General features: G+C 45.9%; 1 protein-coding gene across 1 annotated transcript; it reads right to left on the reverse strand.

Moving 5' to 3' along the window:
- Positions 1-10869: 10869 nt before the first annotated feature.
- On the reverse strand, positions 10870-13638 carry LOC141040610 (uncharacterized). The gene is made up of 5 exons (XM_073506720.1): positions 13348-13638; positions 13093-13153; positions 12920-13017; positions 12419-12850; positions 10870-10929 (listed from the first exon to the last, which is right to left on the reverse strand). Exons 1-5 carry the CDS (start codon positions 13636-13638, stop codon positions 10870-10872), a joined length of 942 nt encoding a protein of 313 aa, XP_073362821.1.
- Positions 13639-21850: the final 8212 nt, after the last annotated feature.

Raw genomic sequence — 21850 nt, forward strand, 5'->3', positions numbered from 1 at the left:
GACCCTGTCGCCGCTGCATCCGAACAGGAAGAACACGAAAACAGGCAAGACAACCCTAATGAACAGGCCATAGAAGATAATTCGGAGGATGATAGTTACCATCCACCCTCCGAGGAGGATACAAGCCTCGGCAACAAAGACTTCATCGTGCCGGAGGACCCTCTGGAGCAGGATCACTTTAAGCTTCTGCTCATAGCCACTGCAAGGAGCCTGAAAAAGAAACAGCAGCAGCTTCAAGCTGAATAAGACCTGCTCGTCGACAGATGGACTGATGTCCTGACAGCTGAAGAATACGGCCTCAAGCGCCCAACGAAGAGCTACCCAAAACACAAACTGCTTAATCCGTTTGATGAGGAGGCACCAGATCCCATACCTCCCTCGCGCAATGCGGACCGACCACCACGTGGTCGACACAAAGCACCGGACCGGCCACCCAGCGGTCGGGATAAAACGGCAACTAAGGCCAAACAGTAGCCTGCCCCACCGCCTCGCAAAAACAGGGATAGACCAGCTCAGGATCATACATACGATCTCCGGCAGGAATTCGACAGTAGAGCAGGACATACAAGATCGGTCTATGGATCGTGAGGCCGTGCCCCAAGGCACGACGATGGCTACCTATTCGGACGTGACAAACCTAGCCACGCCCGGGCCGAATGCCACAGACGAACTCCATCAGAGCTACGCCGCGATGCGGCCCGGTACAGAGGCGCCGCACACCCTCTCTGCTTCACAGATGAAGTACTGGATCACGAATTCCCCGAGGGGTTCAAGCCCGTCAATATCGAATCATATGACGGCGCAACCGATCCTGCAGTATGGATCGAGGATTTCATTCTTCACATCCATATGGCTCGAGGAGATGACCTCCACGCCATTAAATACCTCCCACTAAAGCTCAAGGGACCAGCTCGGCATTGGCTTAACAGCCTGCCTGAAAATTCTATCGGCAGCTGGGAGGACTTGGAAGAAGCTTTTCTGGACAACTTCGAAGGAACCTATGTCCGGCCACCAGACACTGATGATTTAAGCCACATAGTTCAACAACCTGGAGAATCAGCCAGAAAATTCTGGACCAGGTTCCTAACCAAGAAGAGCCAGATCGTCGACTGTCCGGATGCCGAAGCCCTAGCGGCCTTTAAGCATAGTATCCGGGATGAATGGCTTGTCCGCCACCTCGGCCAAGAAAAACGGAGGTCCATGGCAGCCCTGACGGCACTTATGACCCGCCTTTGCGTGGGAGAAGATAGTTGGCTGGCCCGCAGTACAAATACGGCCAACAAAATAAGTCCCTCCGAGGCCAGAAATAGCACCCGCAAGCTCCGGCGCAACAGAAACAAACGCTGAAGCAATGGCAATAACACTGATGACACAACAGTTCATGCCGGATTCAGTGGCTCTAAGTCCGGCCAACGAAAAAAGCCCTATAAAAGGAGCAGCGGAAAACCATCCAGCTTGGACCGCATACTCGATCGTCCTTGCCAAATACATGGTACCCCGGACAAACCAGCCAGCCATAATAACAGAGATTGCTGGGTCTTTAAACAAGCCAGCAAAGTAAATAGCAGAAGCAAAGAAGGGGAATCACAGAGCGAGGACGACAACGAAGAGCCCCGGCAGCAGAACACCGGGGGGCAAAAGAAATTTCTGTTGGGGATCGAAGCAGAATTTTAAAATTTCCTACGCATCACCAAGATCCATCTATGGAGTATACTAGCAACGAGGGGAAAGGAGTGCATCTACATACCCTTGTAGATCGCGAGCGGAAGCGTTCAAGTGAACGGGGTTGATGGAGTCGTACTCGTCGTGATCCAAATCACCGATGACCGAGTGCCGAACGGACGGCACCTCCGCGTTCAACACACGTACGGAGCAGCGACGTCTCCTCCTTCTTGATCTAGCAAGGGGGAAGGAGAGTTCGATGGAGATCCAGCAGCACGACGGCGTGGTGGTGGAAGTAGCGGGGATCTCGGCAGGGCTTCGCCAAGCTTCTGCGAGAGGGAGAGGTGTTGGAGGGGGAGAGGGAGGCGCCAGGGGCTGTCATCCTGCTGCCCTCCCTCCCCCCACTATATATAGGGACCCCTGGGGGGTGCCGGCCCTGGGAGATCAGATCTCCAAGGGGGGGCGGCGGCCAAGGGGGAAGGGGGGTGGCTTCCCCCCCAAGCCAAGTGGGGCGCCCCCACCCCTAGGGTTTCCAACCCTAGGCGTAGGGGGAGGCCCAAGGGGGGCACCCCAGCCCACTAAGGGCTGGTTCCCTTCCCACTTCAGCCCATGGGGCCCTCCGGGATAGGTGGCCCCACCCGGTGGACCCTCGGGACCCTTTCGGTGGTCCCGGTACAATACCGATAACCCCCGAAACTTTCCCGGTGGGCGAAACTGGACTTCCTATATATAATTCTTCACCTCCGGCCATTCCGGAACTCCTCGTGACGTCCGGGATCTCATCCAGGACTCCGAACAACTTTCGGGTTTCCGCATACTAATATCTCTACAACCCTAGCGTCACCGAACCTTAAGTGTGTAGACCCTACGGGTTCGGGAGACATGCAGACATGACCGAGACGCCTCTCCGGTCAATAACCAACAGCTGGATCTGGATACCCATGTTGGCTCCCACATGTTCCACGATGATCTCATCGGATGAACCACGATGTCGAGGATTCAATCAATCCCGTATACAATTCCCTTTGTCAATCGGTACGTTACTTGCCCGAGTTTCGATCGTCGGTATCCCAATACCTTGTTCAATCCCGTTACCGGCAAGTCACTTTACTCGTACCGTAATGCATGATCCTGTGGCTAACTCCGTAGTCACATTGAGCTCATTATGATGATGCATTACCGAGTGGGCCCAGAGATACCTCTCCGTCATACGGAGTGACAAATCCCAGTCTCGATCCGTGCCAACCCAACAGACACTTTTGGAGATACCCGTAGTGCACCTTTATAGTCACCTAGTTACGTTGTGACGTTTGGTACACCCAAAGCACTCTACGGCATCCGGGAGTTGCACGATCTCATGGTCTAAGTAAAAGATACTTGACATTGGAAAAGCTCTAGCAAACGAACTACACGATCTTTTGTGCTATGCTTAGGATTGGGTCTTGTCCATCACATCATTCTCCTAATGATGTGATCCCGTTATCAATGACATCCAATGTCCATAGTCAGGAAACCATGACTATCTGTTGATCAACGAGCTAGTCAACTAGAGGCTTACTAGGGACATGGTGTTGTCTATGTATCCACACATGTATCTGAGTTTCCTATCAATACAATTCTAGCATGGATAATAAACGATTATCATGAACAAGTTAATATAATAATAACCAATTTATTATTGCCTCTAGGGCATATTTCCAACAGTCTCCCACTTGCACTAGAGTCAATAATCTAGTTCACATCACCATGTGATTAACACTCACAGGTCACATCACCATGTGACCAACATCCAAAGAGTTTACTAGAGTCAACAATCTAGTTCACATCATTATGTGATTAACACTCAATGAGTTATGGTTTGATCATGTTATGCTTGTGAGAGAGGCTATTAATCAACGGGTCTAAACCTTTCAGATCCGTGTGTGCTTTATGAATATCTATGTCATCTTGTGGTTGCTACCACGCGCTACTTGGAGCCATTTCAAATAACTGCTCTACTATACGAATCCGGTTTACTACTCAGAGTCATCCGGATTAGTGTCAACGTTCGCATCGACGTAACCCTTTACGACGAACTCCTTTTCACCTCCATAATCGAGAAAATTCCTTAGTCCACTAGATACTAAGGACAAGTTCGACCGCTGTCATGTGATCCATTCCCGGATCACTATTGTACCCCTTGACCAACTCATGGCAAGGCACAGTTCATGTGCGGTACACAGCATAGCATACTGTAGAGCCTACGTCTAAAGCATAGGGGACGACCTTCGTCCTTTCTCTCTATTCTGCTGTGGTCAGGTCTTGAGTCTTACTCAATACTCACACCCTGTAACACAGCCAAGAACTCCTTCTTTGCTGATCTATTTTGAACTCTTTCAAAATCATGTCAAGGTGTGCGTTCTTTGAAAGTATCATCAGACGTCTTGATCTATCTCTATAGATCTTGATGCCCAATATGTAAGCAGCTTTATCCAGGTCTTCCTTTGAAAAACTCCTTTCAAACAACCCTTTATGCTTTCCAGAAATTTTACATCATTTCGGATCAACAATATGTCATTCACATATACTTATCAGAAATGTTGTAGCGCTCCCACTCACTTTATTGTAAATACAAGTTTCTAACAAACTTTGTATAAACCCAAAACTTTGATCACTCCATCAAAGCGTATATTCTGACTTCGAGATGCTTGCTCTAATCCATGGAAGGATCGCTGGAGCTAGCATACCTTTTAGCATCCTTAGGATCGACAAAACCTTTCTGATTGTATCACATACAACCTTTCCTTACGAAAACTGGTAAGGAAACTTGTTTTGACATCCATCTGCCAGATTTCATAAATGCAGCTAATGCTAACATGATTCCGACGGACTTAAGCATCGCTACGGATGAGAAAATCTCATCGTAGTCAACTCCTTGAACTTGTGAAAACACTCTTTGCCACAAGTCGAGCTTCATAGACGGTAATCTTACCGTCCACGTCCGTCTTCTTCTTAAAGATCAATTTATCTCAATGGCTTGCCGATCATCGGGCAAGTTCACCAAAGTCCATGCTTTGTTCTGATACATGGATCCTATCTCGGATTTCATGGCTTCTAACCATTTGTCGGAATATGGGCCCACCATCGCTTCTCCATAGCTCGTAGGTTCAGTATTGTCTAACAACATGATATCTAAGACAGGATTACCGTACCACTCAGGAGTAGTACATATCCTTGTCGACCTACGAGGTTTGGTAGTGACTTGATCCGAAGTTTCATGATCACTATCATAAGCTTCCACTTCAATTGGTGTAGGTGCCACAGGAACAACTTCCTGTGCCCTGCTACACACTAGTTGAAGTGACGGTTCAATAACCTTATCAAGTCTCCACCATCCTCCCACTCAATTCTTTCGAGAGAAACTTTTCCTCGAGAGAGGACCCGTTTCTAGAAGCAATTACTTTTGCTTCCAGATATGTAGGAGGTATACCAAACTGTTTTGGGTATTCTATGAAGATGCATTTATCCGCTTTGGGTTCGAGCTTATCAGCCTGAAACTTTTTCACATAAGCGTCGCAGCCCCAAACCTTTAAGAAACGACAACTTAGGTTTCTCTAAATGGTGTCGTCTCAACGGAATTGCGTGGTGCCCTATTTAAAGTGAATGCGGTTGTCTCTAATGCCTAACCCATAAACGATAGTGGTAATTCGATAAGAGACATCATGGTATGCACCATATCCAATAGGGTGCAGTTATGATGTTCGGACACACCATCACACTGTGGTGTTCCAGGCGGTATTAATTGTGAAACACTTTCCACAATGTCTTAATTGTGTGCCAAACTCGTAACTCAGATATCTCTATGATCATATCATAGACATTTTTATCCTCTTGTTACGACGATCTTCAACTTCACTTTGAAATTACTTGAACCTTTCAATAATTTAGACTTGTGTTTCATCAAGCAAATATTCTCAGCATCTACTCAAATCATCTGTGAAGTAAGAACATATCGATATCCACTGCGTGCCTCAGCACTCATTGGACTGCACACATCAAAATGTATTACTTCCAACAAGTTGCTTTCTTGTTCCATCTTACTGAAAATGAGGTCTTTCAGTCATCTTGCCCATGTGGTATGATTTGCATGTCTCAAGTGATTCAAAATCAAGTGAGTCCAAACGATCCATCTGCATGGAGTTTCTTCATGCATATATACCAATAGACATGGTTCACATGTCTCAATCTTTTCAAAAAAGTGAGTCCAAAGATCCATCTACATGGAGCTTCTTCATGCGTTTTATACCAATATGACTCAAGTGGCAGTGCGACAAGTATGTGGTACTATCATTACTATCTTATATCTTTTGGCATGAACATGTGTATCACTACGATCGAGATTCATTTTAGGTGCAAGACCATTGAAGGCATTATTCAAATAAACAGAGTAACCATTATTCTCCTTAAGTGAATAACCGTATTGCGATAAACATAATCCAATCATGTTTATGCTCAACACCAAATAACAATTATTTAGGTTTAACACCAATCTCGATGGTAGAGGGAGCATGCGATGCTTGATCACATCAACCTTGGAAACACTTCCAACACATCGTCATCTCACCTTTAGCTAGTCTCCATTTATTCCGCAAATTTTATTTCGAGTTACTAACACTTAGCAACCGAACCGGTATCTAATACCCTGGTGCTGCTAGGAGTAATAGTAAAGTACACATTCATATAATGTATATCCAATATACTTCGGTCGACCTTGCCTGCCTTCTCATCTACCAAGTATCTAGGGTAGTTCTGCTTCAGTGACCGTTCCCCTCTTTACAGGAGCACTTAGTTTCGGGTTTGGGTTCAACCTTGGGATTTTTCACTAGAGCAGCAAATGATTTGCTGTTTCATGAAGTATCCCTTTTGCCCTTGCCCTTCTAGAAACTAGTGGTTTTACTAACCATCAACAATTTATGCTCCTTCTTGATTTCTATTTTCGCGGTGTCAAACATCGCGAGTTGCTCAAGGATCATCATGTCTATCCCCGATATGTTATAGTTCATCACGAAGCTCTAATAGCTTGGTGGCAGTGACTATGGAGAACCATCAGTATCTCATCTGGAAGATTAACTCCCACTCGATTCAAGCGATTGTGGTACTCAGACAATCTGAGCACATGCTCAACAATTGAGTTCTTCTCCCTTAGTTTGCAGGCTTAAGAAAGTTTTCAGAGGTCTCATACCTCTTGACGTGGGCACTAGTCTGAAATCCCAATTTCAGTCTTCGGAATATCTCATATGTTCTGCGACGTTTCAAAACGTCTTTGGTGCCACAATTCTAAACCGTTAGCATTACGCACTGAACTATCACGTAGTCATCAAAATGTGTATGTCAGATGTCTCGCAACATCTACAGACGACGCTGAGGTTCAGCACACCGAGCAGTGTATTAAGGACATAAGCCTTCTGTGCAGCAATGAGGACAATCCTCAGTTTACGGACCCAGTCTGCATAATTGCTACTACCAACTTTCAACTAAATTTTCTCTAGGAACATATCTTAAACAGTAGAGCTAAAGCGTAAGCTATGACATAATTTGCAAAGACCTTTTGACTATGTTCATGATAATTGAGTTCATCTGATTAATGAACTCCCACTCAGATAGATATCCCTCTAGTCATCTAAGTGATACATGATCCGAGTCAAACTAGGCCGTGTCCGATCATCACGTGAGACGGACTAGTCATCATCGGTGAACATCTCCATGTTGATCGTATCTGCTATACGACTCATGTTTGACCTTTCAGTCTCTTGTGTTCCGAGGCCATGTCTGTACATGCTAGGCTCGTCAAGTCAACCTAAGTGTTTCGCATGTGTTCCGAGGCCATGTCTGTACATGCAAGGCTTGTCAACACCCGTTGTATTCGAACGTTAGAATCTATCACACCCGATCATCACGTGGTGCTTCAAAACAACGAACCTTCGCAACGGTGCACAGTTAGGGGGAACACGTCTCTTGAAATTTTAGTGAGGGATCATCTTATTTATGCTACCGTCGTTCTAAGCAAATAAGATGTAAACATGACAAACATCACATGCAAATCATAAGGTGACGTGATATGGCCAATATCATCTTGCGCCTTTGATCTCCATCTTTGAGGCGCGGCATGATCACCTTCGTCACCGGCATGACACCATGATCTCCATCATCATGATCTCCATCATCGTGTCTTCATGAAGTTGTCACGCCAATGATTACTTCTACTTCTATGGCTAACGCGCTTAGCAATAAAGTAAAGTAATTTACATGGCGTTATTCAATGACACGCAGGTCATACAAAAAATAAAGACAACTCCTATGGCTCCTGCCGGTTGTCATACTCATCGACATGCAAGTCGTGATTCCTATTACAAGAATATGATCAATCTCATACATCACATATATCATTCATCACATCTTCTGGCCATATCACATCACATAGCACATGCTGCAAAAACAAGTTAGACGTCCTCTAATTGTTGTTGCAAATTTTTTATGTGGCTTCTATAGGTTTCTAGCAAGAACATTTCTTACCTACGTAAAACCACATCGTGATATGCCAATTTCTATTCACCCTTCATAAGGACCCTTTTCATCGAATCCGTTCCGACTAAAGTGGGAGAGACAGACACCCGCTAGCCACCTTATGCAACTAGTGCATGTCAGTCGGTGGAACCTGTCTCACGTAAGCGTACGTGTAAGGTCGGTCCGGGCCGCTTCATCCCACAATACCGCCGAAACAAGATAAGACTAGTAGCGGCAAGAAGAATTGGCAACATCTACGCCCACAACTGCTTTGTGTTCTACTCGTGCATAGTAACTACGCATAAACCTGACTCTGATACCACTGTTGGGGATCGAAGCAGAATTTTAAAATTTCCTAGGCATCACCAAGATCCATCTATGGAGTATACTAGCAACGAGGGGAACGGAGTGCATCTACATACCCTTGTAGATCGCGAGCGGAAGCGTTCAAGTGAACGGGGTTGATGGAGTCGTACTCGTCGTGATCCAAATCACCGATGACCGAGTGCCGAACGGACGGCACCTCCACGTTCAACACACGTACGGAGCAGCGACGTCTCCTCCTTCTTGATCCAGCAAGGGGGAAGGAGAGGTTGATGGAGATCCAGCAGCACGACGGCGTGGTGGTGGAAGTAGCGGGGATCTCGGCAGGGCTTCGCCAAGCTTCTGCGAGAGGGAGAGGTGTTGGAGGGGGAGAGGGAGGCGCCAGGGGCTGTCATCCTACTGCCCTCCCCCCCCACTATATATAGGGACCCCTGGGGGGGCGCCGGCCCTGGGAGATCAGATCTCCAAGGGGGGCGGCAGCCAAGGTGGAAGGGGGGTGGCTGCCCCCCCCCAAGCCAAGTGGGGCGCCCCCCACCCCTAGGGTTTCCAACCCTAGGCGCAGGGGGAGGCCCAAGGGGGGGGGGGCGCCCCAGCCCACTAAGGGCTGGTTCCCTTCCCACTTCAGCCCATGGGGCCCTCCGGGATAGGTGGCCCCACCCGGTGGACCCCCGGGACCCTTCCGGTGGTCCCGGTACAATACCGATAACCCCCGAAAGTTTCCCGGTGGCCGAAACTGGACTTTCTATATATAATTCTTCACCTCCGGACCATTCCGGAACTCCTCGTGACGTCCGGGATCTCATCCGGGACTCCGAACAGCTTTCGGGTTTCCGCATACTAATATCTCTACAACCCTAGCGTCACCGAACCTTAAGTGTGTAGACCCTACGGGTTCGGGAGACATGCAGACATGACCGAGACGCCTCTCCGGTCAATAACCAACAGCGGGATCTGGATACCCATGTTGGCTCCCACATGTTCCACGATGATCTCATCGGATGAACCGTGATGTCGAGGATTCAATCAATCCCGTATACAATTCCCTGTGCCAATCGGTACGTTACTTGCCCGAGATTCGATCGTCGGTATCCCAATACCTTGTTCAATCCTGTTACCGGCAAGTCACTTTACTCGTACCGCAATGCATGATCCCGTGGCTAACTCCTTAGTCACATTGAGCTCATTATGATGATGCATTACCGAGTGGGCCCAGAGATACCTCTCCGTCATATGGAGTGACAAATCCCAGTCTCGATCCGTGCCAACCCAACAGACACTTTCGGAGATACCCGTAGTGCACCTTTATAGTCACCCAGTTACGTTGTGACGTTTGGTACACCCAAAGCACTCCTACGGCATCCGGGAGTTGCACGATCTCATGGTCGAAGGAAAAGATACTTGACATTGGAAAAGCTCTAGCAAACGAACTACACGATCTTTTGTGCTATGCTTAGGATTGGGTCTTGTCCATCACATCATTCTCCTAATGATGTGATCCCATTATCAATGACATCCAATGTCCATAGTCAGGAAACCATGACTATCTATTGATCAACGAGCTAGTCAACTAGAGGCTTACTAGGGACATGGTGTTGTCTATGTATCCACACATGTATCTGAGTTTCCTATCAATACAATTCTAGCATGGATAATAAACGATTAACATGAACAAGGAAATATAATAATAACCAATTTATTATTGCCTCTAGGGCATATTTCCAACAATTTCCCCATCAAGTCAAAACGGTGAACATGATATACGCTACACATATACCAAAAAGAGAGCGTAGGCACGCACTCAGGGACGTCTACACGATAGAGCCCGTCGCCCCGAAATTCAATCCGTGGTCATCATCCCCGATCACCTTCGACCGCCGTGACCATCCGACTAGCATCCGGCATGGCGGTTCAACCACACTGGTCCTCGACCCAATCACCGACGGATTTCACCTGACTTGAGTCCTAATGGACGGTGGTAGCAGCCTCAACCTGCTCTATCAGGACACAGTACGTAAAATGAGTGTTGACCCTTCACGAGTCAAGCCCACGAAGACTACCTTTAAAGGAGTCATACCAGGCGTAGAGGCCCATTGTACGGGCTCAATAACGCTGGAAGAAGTATTCGGTTCCTCGGATAACTTCCAAAGCGAAGAACTAACCTTCGATATCGTCCCATTTCGCAGCGGCTATCACGCACTGCTCGGACGAACCGCATTCGGTAGATTCAACGCGGTGCCACATTATGCTTTTCTCAAGCTCAAGATGCCCGGCCCACGTGGCGTCATTACAGTAAATGGAAACACGTAACGCTCCCTCCGTACAGAGCAGCACACTACCGCCCTAGCAGCAGAAGTACAGCGTGGCCTTCTCAAGAAACACTACAATCCGGTTGCCGAGCCCCTGGACACCATTAAGAGGGTCCAGACTACACTGCAGCAGGACAGCTCGGCTCGTCACGGGCCAAACTAGCAAAATTCGGCCTCCGTCCCAGCCTAGACGAGGCAATGGTATTAATACCGCGGGCACATAAGCTATGCACTCATGAGTACTGACGGAGGCACAACTCGCTCGCAATCCACAGTACGGCTTGATAGACCCTGGGATTCGCACGCTTCTGCTTTTTCTTTGTGCAGGTCTTCTTCTCTTTTCAAGGGCTATACGGACGACCTGCTTGCAGAACACTCCAAGGAAGCAAGGAGCTCTGGCGTACAAAAGAACCCCCAGGTGGTTTCTAATAAACGATTCATCTACTTGTTTTACATACCCGCATGCAGCTCACCCTTGGTTACGGCATTTTCAATAGCCTTACTTGCTTATCGCATTACTTGTACAAAGTACGCCTTGACGTACCGATTACATAACAACGGTGAATAAATAGTGGCGTCAGCCCATTACTTCATTTTTTATGTTCCCTCACCTCAGTACTTATTACTCACTGCACACGTACACCATGGTACGTACTAATACACCATGGGCTTAATCACACCCGCATCACGGCAATAAAAGTCCGAACACTTTTACAGTACAGTTCGGCACCCCGAACTTATAACATTATATGCATCGGCTGCGAATCATGTCTTTGGTCAATAGTTGGGTTGCCCGGCTCCTGTGCTTACTACCTTACGTTCCGCTATATCGGCTAGGGTAGTAAAGGGAGAACTACTGCGATTGTGTCCCGGTTCTTCCGGGTGAGCACCTCAGTAGAGAAAGCCGAAAACTGACTGTCATGATGCGGCGAGAGCCGGTCAGCTGTTCGTGAGGTTCCAAATCGTTGGAGATTTTTCCCGCTTCTTGCGAAGAATCGGTTCTTCCGATTAGGCGTGTATAGCGCCCCTAATTCGGCCTTCCGGACACCAGGGGCTTTGTCGACTTTATTAACTGTCAAACTCCTATGGCTAAGTGGGGGCGGTAAAGGCCGCATAGTCTGATGGCCTTGTTCGCTGCGCTAAACACCTCCTTTAAGGACCAGAATGTGGAGTAAAGAGTGTTTAGATTTATCCCGAACACCCCCGTACTATCTACGTGGGTGTAGAAGCCGACGACTGGTCATCCCTCAGATTTAACAAACAGCCGCACAGGAGGTAAAATTTCAAAATCATATACATTATACTACATAACATCTTTGTTCCATATTACAGGGCAAGATAATACACATGTTCTTACGGGAATATAATATCCTTCGAACATTGCTCCGCCGCAAGGCGGGACCCCTCCAGGACACCATCAAAATAATGCTCGGGTCGCCGATGCTCCTTGCCCTCTGGCGGTCGGTCATCAGCTTCTTGGCATCCAGCTTCGCCCAATACGTCTTGACCCGGGCAAAGGCCATGCGCGCACCTTCAATACAGACCGACCGCTTCACGGCTTCGAGCCGCGTACAGGCACTCACAAGCCGTTGCACAAGTCTGAAGTAGCTGCCAGGCATTCGATCGGCAGGCCACAGCCGGACTATAAAGTCCCTCATGGTTAGCTCTGCCAACCTGTGCAGCTCGACCAACTGCTTTAGCTGGTTGCTGAAGGGCACCAGATGTTTGGATCCCAGATATTGGGACCAGAACAGCTTCTCCGTAGACATCCCTTCCTCGGCTCTATAATGCACGGCCGCATCCGACGCACCGTGCGGCAGACCTGTAAATGCCCCTGGAAAGCCAAAATTCAGGATAATTACAAGGGACGTTGCTTCTACACGCCCGCTCCGCATGGTGAAGAACTTACCCGCCGCAATCTTCTTGGCCATCTCGATTTCCTGGAGGGCGCTCTGGGCTTCGGCTCGCGCATCCTGAGCGCTCTGACGAGCCTTCATCAATTCGGACTCTTGCGCCTTACAATCGTGCTCCAGGGCCTCAAATCTCTCTATCGCGCCCTGGAGCTGTTGCTGCGCCTCGCCAACCCGGGCCTTGTGCTTCGCGCGCGAGACACGCTCTTTGGCCACTTTGTCCTCAGCCTCGGCTAGCACCTTCTTCAGGGTTTCCACCTGGACCGTGGCCCCTAATAAAGTTTACGACATTTTAGACAGGTTGGACTATTCATTTGTTCGAAATGTACCTCCAAGTTGTTGCATACCTTGGCTATCCTCCAACTGCTTCTTCACACGGCCGAGCTCCTCCTCGGCCCGCTCTAGTTTCTCCTTCAGTCCTGAGACCTCCGCAGCATGAGCAGTGGCAGCCTGCAGGGATACCTGCTTATTCACATAGACAACTCACGTTAGACTCCTGCGATTTTTTGATCCTCTGTTCGGCTTTTCTTTCCGAACACCAAACAGAGTATCAGGGGCTACTGTCTACACTGTGATACTTTTCCTACAATCACATTACTTACCTCAAAGCCTGTTAGAAGGCTAGTGCAGGCTTCGGTCAGTCCGCTTTTAACGATCTGAACCTTCTCTACTACCGTGTCCATAAGGACACGATGTTCATCCATGATAGAGGCGCCTCGTAGCGCCTCCAGCAGATTGTCCGATGCCTCTGGCTGGACAGAGGTCACCGGTGGAACAGGCACACTCCCTTGTCGCGGGGAATGCCGTTCGTTGGACCCCGGAGCCGTGTAGATCTCCGGAAGGGTATCCAACTGAGGGCCGAAGGAAACTCGGGCCCCATCACCAGTCCCCATGGGGGTTTTTTCCCCCATGTGTCCGGCGTCCTAGGAGTCGTCCTCGGCCGTCACCCCGATGATCTCCGGAACCTCCCCCCGGCCTGGGAAAGTCTTTTTGGACACCACCTCGTCATCACCCTTGGGTGAGAGGGAATGAGCAGGTGGCGGAGACATGCTAGCCATCTCCTCCATGTTTAGCAAATCCTCTGTCGAGGATCGCAGAGAGCAATAGCGTGCCGGACTGCAAGGATAAAGTTTACAATATGTCAGAAACCAAAAAGGCCAGATATTCACAAATTCTTATGCTTACAAAGCGGCACGAGGCTTGGTCCGGCGGGGCCGTCCGGACTGCTATCGACATCCCATGCGGAACTATCCGCGAGGGAGCCTCTAAACCTCTTAGTCGCTTTCGCCTCCGGGCTTGCGGGTGCCGCTCTCTTCTTCCTCCCCGCTTCAGGTAGGGAGTCGTTTTCTTCTTCCTCTTCATCGTCATAATCTGAGGACGAAGAGGAAGTCTCGCTTCCGGACGTCTCGTCCGGAATGCTTCTCCGGTGAAGGCCCTTCTGGGCCCCTTGGGCCGCCTTCTTAGCCGTCTTCTCCGGCACCTCATAAGGTGCAGGGAACAACATCTTCACCAATAATTGAAATTCCTGGTCCTTGGGTAGCGGAGCCGGACAGTTAATCCTCTTGGCCAGCTTAATCCAGGCCTGAAAATAGGAGAAGGACGCTTAAATTTCCTCTCAAAATATGCTAGTAGGGGATACTCCTTGAAAACATTAAAGGAACTGACCGGGTTGGGCTGGCGCTTTAAGCTAAGCCCGCGGTCTTCGGTCACAGGTGGTGGCGTTTCGCCGGCCTTGAAGAGCACCTTCCAGATTTCTTCGTGCGTCATGCCAAAGAGCTCCAGTAGCGTTTGGTGCTTGGCCGGTTCGAACTCCCACAAATTACAAGTTCAACGTTGGCACAGAAGGACCCGACGAACAAGCATGACCTGGACCACGTTGACGAGCTTGATCTTCTTTTCTATCATGTTCTGGATGCATGTCTGAAGCCCAGTTAGCTTGTCCGACAGACCCCAGGTTAGGCCCCTCTCTTGCCAGGAGGTGAGCCGCATCAGGATTCCAGATCAAAATTCGGGGGCCGCCAACCAGTCAGCGTCGCATGGCTCGATGATGTAGAACCACCCCGATTGCCATCCCTTCAGCATCTCCACAAACGAACCTTCGGGCCAGGTAACGTTGGGCATCTTGCCCACCATAGCGCCTCAGCACTCTGCTTGTTGACCGCGCACTACTTTCGGCCTCACATTGAAGGTCTTCAGCCACAAGCCGAAGTGAGGCGGGATGCGGGGAAAGGCCTCACAAACGACGATAAGCGCCGAAATGTTAAGGATGAAGTTGGGGGCTCGGTCATGGAAATCCAGCCCATAGTAAAACATCAACCCACGGACGAATGGGTGAAGAGGGAACCCAAGCCCGCGGACAAAGTGTGTGAGAAACACAACCCTCTCATGGGGCTCGGGAGTGGGGACGACTTGTCCCTTGGTCGGGAGTCGATGAACGATCTCTTTGGCCAGATACCCGGCCTCCCGGAGCTCCTTGATATCCTTCTTCTTGACGGAGGAGGCCATCCACTTGCCTCCAGCTCCGGATCCCGAACTCTTTGGAGTACTTTCTCGAGCGAGGGAAAATCTAAAAGCTTGGGCGCTAGAGCTCGAAGACGGAAGGGCTGGAAGGGCGTGGGTAAAAGAGGGGAATCCTTACCTCCTTATAGAGGCCGCGAATGTCAAGCGCCTCCCCGCTCGCCTTAAACTCGCCTATTCCCAAGGACTGTGCAAACAACGCAGTTAGGTTACCCATGCTCACATTGATGACAATCCCGCAATAGGGGGACACGACCTCTGCATCGACAAGACGTGCCAATAGCAACCGCGTTTTGAAACGTGGGATGTCGGATGAAAAAAACGGTTCGAGATTATGGCCGGCCAAACATAATGTCGTGTTGTAAAAAGGTGCCACAGATGGGACTTGTGTAAACATATGTCTATGTTCTCTCTGCAGTTGTGCATGGTGTGTAACAGCTCCGAATACAATCATCGCGTCCGAAGACTATCTTGGAGTTCGGAAAAGGGGGAACCCTCCTTGCAATGCCAAAGACAATCTGCGCGTCGGACTCCTCGTCATTGAAGCCAGGTTCCAGGGCTACTGAGGGAGTCCTGAACTAAGGGGTCCTCGAGCGTCCGGCCTGTTATCTGTTGGGCCGGACTGATGGGCTATGAAGATATGAAGGCCGAAGACTATACCCGTGTCCAGATTGGACTCTACTTGGCGTGGAAGGCAAGCTAGGCAACCAATTATGAAGATTTCATCCTATGTAACCGACTCCATGTAACCCTAGATCTCTCTGGTGTCTATATAAACCGGAGGGCATAGTCCGGATAGCACAAGACTCATTACCATATACTCATAGGCTAGACTTCTAGGGTTTAGCCATTACGATCTCGTGGTAGATCAACTCTTGTAACACTCATATTCATCAAGATCAATCAAGCAGGAAGTAGGGTATTACCTCCATAGAGAGGGCCCAAACCTGGGTAAATATTGTGTCCCCCATCTCCTATTACCATCGATCCTAGACGCACAGTTCAGGGCCCCCTACCCGAGATCCGCCGGTTTTGACACCGACACTAAGCACTTCTCCCATTGCAAGAAAGATCAATCTAGTAGGCCAAACCAAACTACTAATTCGAAGAGACTTGCAAAGATATCAAATCATACATATAAGAATTCAGAGCAGAATCAAATTTTCATAAATAATCTTGATCATAAACCCACAATTCAGCAGATCTCGACAAACACACCGCAAAAAGTATTACATCAAATAGATCTCCAAGAGAATCGAGGAGAACTTTGTATTGAGATCCAAAGAGAGAGAAGAAGCCATCTAGCTAATAAGTATGGACCCGAAGGTCTTTGGTAAACTACTCACACATCATCGGAGAGGCTATGGTGTTGATGTAGAAGCCTTCTTTGATCGATTCCCCCTCCGGCGGAGCGCCGGAAAAGCACCCAAGATGGGATCTCACGGGTACAGAAGGTTGCGGCGGTGGAAAAAGTGTTTCGTGGTGCTCCTGGATGTTTTCAGGGTATAAGAGTATATATAGGCGAAGGAAGTAGGTCGGTGGAGCCACGAGGGGCCCACAAGGGTGGGGGGCACGCCCGCCTACCTCGTGGCCGCGTCGTTGCTTCCTTGACGTCCACTCCAAGTCTCCTGGACAGCGTATGTTCCAAAAACGATTCTCCCGAAGGTTTCATTCCGTTTGGACTCCGTTTAATATTCCTTTTCTGCGAAACACTGAAATAGGCAAAAAAACAACAATTTGCACTGGGCCTCCGGTTAGTAGATTAGTCCCAAAAATAATATAAAAGTGCATAATAAAGCCCATATAACATCCAAAACAGATAATATAATAGCATGGAACAATCAAAAATTATAGATACGTTGGAGACGTATCAAGCATCCCCAAGCTTAATTCCTGCTCGTCCTCGAGTAGGTAAATGATAAAAACAAAATTTTTGATGTAGAATGCTACCTACCATAATTCTCAATGTAATTTTCTTTATTTCTGGCATGAATGTTCAGATCCGAAAGATTCAAGACAAAAGTTTAATATTGACATAAAAATAATAATACTTCAAGCATACCAATAAAGCAATCACGTCTTCTCAAAATAACATGGCCAAAGAAAGTTATCCCTACAAAATCATATAGTCTGGTTATGCTCTATCTTCATCACACAAAATATTTAAATCATGCACAACCCCGATGACAAGCCAAGCAATTGTTTCATACTTTTGTTGTTCTCAAACTTTTTCAATCTTCACGCAATACATGAGCGTGAGCCATGGACATAGCTCTATATGTGGGATAGAATGGTGGTTGTGGAGAAGACAAAAAGGAGAAGATAGTCTCACATCAACTAGGCGTATCAACGGGCTATGGAGATGCCCATCAATAGATATTAATGTGAGTGAGTAGGGATTCCCAAGCAACGGATGCACTAGAGCTATAAGTGTATGGAAGCTCAACAAAAGAAACTAAGTGGGTGTGCATCCAACTTAGGGCATTTTGAGGAAGACCTAGGGCATTTTGAGGAAGCCCATGATTGGAATATACAAGCCAAGTTCTATAATGTAAAATTCCCACTAGTATATGAAAGTGATAACATAGGAGACTCTCTATCATGAATATCATGGTGCTACTTTGAAGCACAAGTGTGGTAAAAGGATAGTAACATTGTCCCTTCTCTCTTTTTCTCTCATTTTTTTATTTGGGCCTTTTTTTATGGCCTCTTTTTTTTAGTCCGGAGTCTCATCCCGACTTGTGGGGGAATCATAGTCTCCATCATCCTTTCCTCACTTGGGACAATGCTCTAATAATGATGATCATCACACTTTTATTTACTTATAACTCAAAAATTAGAACAAAATATGACTCTATGTGAATGCCTCCGGCGGTGTACCGGGATATGCAATGAATCAACAGTGACATGTGTGAAAGAATTGTAAAGGTGACTCTGCCACAAATACGATGTCAACTACATGATCATGCAAAGCAATATGACAATGATGGAGCGTGTCATTATAAACGGAACGATGGAAAGTTGCATGGCAATATATCTCGGAATGGCTATGGAAATGCCATAATAGGTAGGTATGGTGGCTGTTTTGAGGAAAGTATATGGTGGGTGTATGATACCGGCGAAAGGTGCGCGGTATTAGAGAGGCTAGCAATGGTGGAAGGGTGAGTGTGCGTATAATCCACGGACTCAACATTAGTCATAAAGAACTCACATACTTATTGCAAAAATCTATTAGTTATTGAAACGAAGTACTACGCGCATGCTCCTAGGGGGATAGATTGGTAGGAAAAGACCATCGCTCGTCCCAGACCGCCACTCATAAGGAAGACAATCAATAAATAAATCACGCTCCGACTTCATCACATAACGGTTCAACATACGTGCATGCTACGGGAATCACAAACTTCAACACAAGTATTTCTCAAATTCACAACTACTCAACTAGCATGACTCTAATATCACCATCTTCATATCTCAAAACAATCATAAAGAATCAAACTTCTCATAGTATTCAATGCACTTTATATGATAGTTTTTATTATACCTATCTTGGATGCTCATCACTTTAGGACTAAAATTTTAACCAAAGCAAATTACCATGTTTTTCTAAAAGACTCTCAAAATAATATAAGTGAAGCATGCAAGATCAATAATTTCTACAAAATAAAACCACCACCGTGCTCTAAAAAGATATAAGCGAAGCACTAGAGCAAAATTTATCTAGCTCAAAAGATATAAGTGAAGCACATAGAGTATTCTAATAAATTCCGATTCATGTGTGTATCTCCAAAAGGTGTGTACAGGAAGGATGATTGTGGTAAACTAAAAAGCAAAGACTCAAATCATACAAGAGGCTCCAAGCAAAACACACATCATGTGGTGAATAAAAATATAGTCTCAAGTAAAGTTACCGATAGACGAAGACGAAAGAGGGGATGCCTTCCGGGGCATCCAAAAGCTTAGGCTTTTGGTTGTCCTTGAATTTTACCTTGGGGTGCCTTGGGCATCCCCAAGCTTAGGCTCTTGCCACTCCTTGTTCCAAAATCCATCAAATCTTTACCGAAAAACTTGAAAACTTCACAACACAAAACTTAGCAGAAAATCTCATGAGCTCCGTTAGAGAAATAAAACAAACCACCACTTCAAGGTACTATAATGAACTCTTTATTTATTTATATTGGTATTCAACCTACTGTATTCCAACTACTCTATGGTTCATACCCCCCGATACTAGCCATAGATTCATCAAAATAAGCAAACAACACACGAAAAACAGAATCTGTCAAAAGCAGAACAGTCTGTAGTAATCTGTATCAAAAGAAAACTTCTGTAACTCAGAAAACCTTACCAAAATAAGAAAACCTATATAATTGGATTATTGATATGCTCCAATTGGAATCAGTATTTTATCACTTTCTGGTGATTTTTAACAATTGTTTTCGTGAGCAGAAAGTTTCTGACTTTTTCAGCAAGATCAAATAATTATCACCCAAGAAGATACTATAGGTTTTACTTGGCACAAACACTAATTAAAACATAAAACCACATCTAACCAGAGGCTAGATGAAATATTTATTAGTAAACAGGAACAAAAAGCGAGGAACAAAAATAAAATTGGGTTGCCTCCCAACAAGCGCTATCGTTTAACGCACCTTGCTAGGCATAAAGACAAGGATAGATCTAGGTATTATCATATTTGGTATGCAAATCATAAGTGGCCCTCATAATAGATTCATAAGGTAATTTAATTTTCTTCCTAGGAAATTGTTCCATGTCTTTCCTTTATGGAAATTGGAATCTAATATTTCCTTCTTTCATATCAATAATTGCACCAATCGTTCTAAGGAAAGGTCTACCAAGAATAATAAGACATGAAGGATTGCATTCTATATCAAGAACAATGAAATCTACGGGCACATAATTCCTATTTGCAACAATAAGAACATCATTAATCATTCCCATAGGTTTCTTAATGGTGGAATCCGCAAGGTGCAAATTTAAAGAACGATCATCAAATTCATGGAAACCTAGCACATCACACAAAGTTTTAGGAATCATGGAAGCACTAGCACCCAAATCACACAAAGCATAACATTCATGATCTTTAATCTTAATTTTAATAGTAGGTTCCCACTCATCATAAAGTTTTCTAGGGATAGAAACTTCTAATTCAATTTTTTCTTCATAAGATTGCATTAAAGCATCAACAATATGTTTGGTAAAAGCTTTATTTTGACTATAAGCATGATGAGAGTTTAGCACCGATTGCAACAAGGAAATACAATCCATTAAAGTGCAATTATCATAATTAAATTCCTGAAATCCAAAATGTGGGTTCATTGCTATGTAAAGTTTTGACCTCTTCAATCCCGCTTTTACCAATTTTTGCATCAAGATCTAAAAACTCCAAATCATTGGGACGCCTTTTAACTAAAGTTGACTCATCTCCAGTCCCATCTTTATCAAGATTCATATTGGAAAACAAAGATTTAATAGGAGTCACTTCAATCACTTTTAGATCTTCATCCTTATTATCGTGAAAACCAGAAGTACACGCTTTCACAAAGCAATCTTTTTAGCACGTATCCTAGCGGTTCTTTCTTTGCACTCATCAATGGAAATTCTCATGGCTTTGAGAGACTCATTGATATCATGCTTAGGTGGAATAGATCTAAGTTTCAAAGAATCAACATCAAGAGAAATTCTATCCACGTTCCTAGCCAACTCATCAATCTTAGGCAATTTTTCTTCAAGCAAAGCATTGAAATTCTTTTGCGAAATCATAAATTCTTTAACACTAGTCTCAAAATCAGAGGGCATCTTATTAAAATTTCCATAAGAGTTGTTGTAGGAATTACCAGAATTATTAGAGGAATTACTAGGGAACGGCCTAGAATTAAAGTTTCCTCTATACGCGTTGTTACCAAAATTGTTCCTACCAACAAAATTCACATCCATTGATTCATTATTATTCTCAAGAAAAGTGGACAAAGGCATATCATTAGGATCGGAAGAAACACTCTTGTTAGCAAACAATTTCATAAGTTCATCCATCTTTCCACTCAAAACATTAATCTCTTCAATTGCATGAACCTTTTTACTAGTAGATCTTTCGGTGTGCCATCGACAATAATTAACCATAATATTATCTAGGAGTTTAATAGCTTATCCTAAAGTGATTTCCATAAAAGTGCCTCCCGCGACCGAATCTAAAAGATTTCTAGAAGCAAAATTCAATCCGGCATAAATTTTTTGTATAATCATCCATAAATTCAAACCATGTGTAGGGAAATTACGTATCATTAATTTCATCCTCTCCCAAGCTTGTGCAACATGCTCATGATCAAGTTGCTTAAAATTCATAATATCGTTTCTAAGAGAGATGATCTTAGCAAACGCAAAATACTTAGAGATAAAAGCATCTTTGCACTTATTCCATGAATCAATACTATTTTTAGGCAAAGAAGAGAACCAAGTTTTAGCACGATCTCTAAGAGAAAACAGAAATAGCTTCAATTTGACAATATTATTATCCACATCTTTCTTCTTTTGCATATCGCACAAATCAACAAAGTTGTTTAGATGTGT

The sequence above is a fragment of the Aegilops tauschii genome, chromosome 2 (assembly GCF_002575655.3).
Source record: "Aegilops tauschii subsp. strangulata cultivar AL8/78 chromosome 2, Aet v6.0, whole genome shotgun sequence".
Taxonomy (NCBI): domain Eukaryota; kingdom Viridiplantae; phylum Streptophyta; class Magnoliopsida; order Poales; family Poaceae; genus Aegilops; species Aegilops tauschii.

What these genes read in the sequence shown, in the direction of transcription:
- LOC141040610 (XM_073506720.1), bottom strand. Translation starts at nt 13,638, where the DNA reads ATGGGGACTGGTGATGGGGCCCGAGTTTCCTTCGGCCCTCAGTTGGAT. An exon ending in GCAGTTGGAGGATAGCCAAG is followed by an intron (nt 13,018 to 13,092) that starts GTATGCAACAAC and finishes AAACTTTATTAG; the next exon opens with GGGCCACGGTCCAGGTGGAA. An exon ending in TCAGACTTGTGCAACGGCTT is followed by an intron (nt 10,930 to 12,418) that starts GTGAGTGCCTGT and finishes AATGGTGTCCAG; the next exon opens with GGGCTCGGCAACCGGATTGT.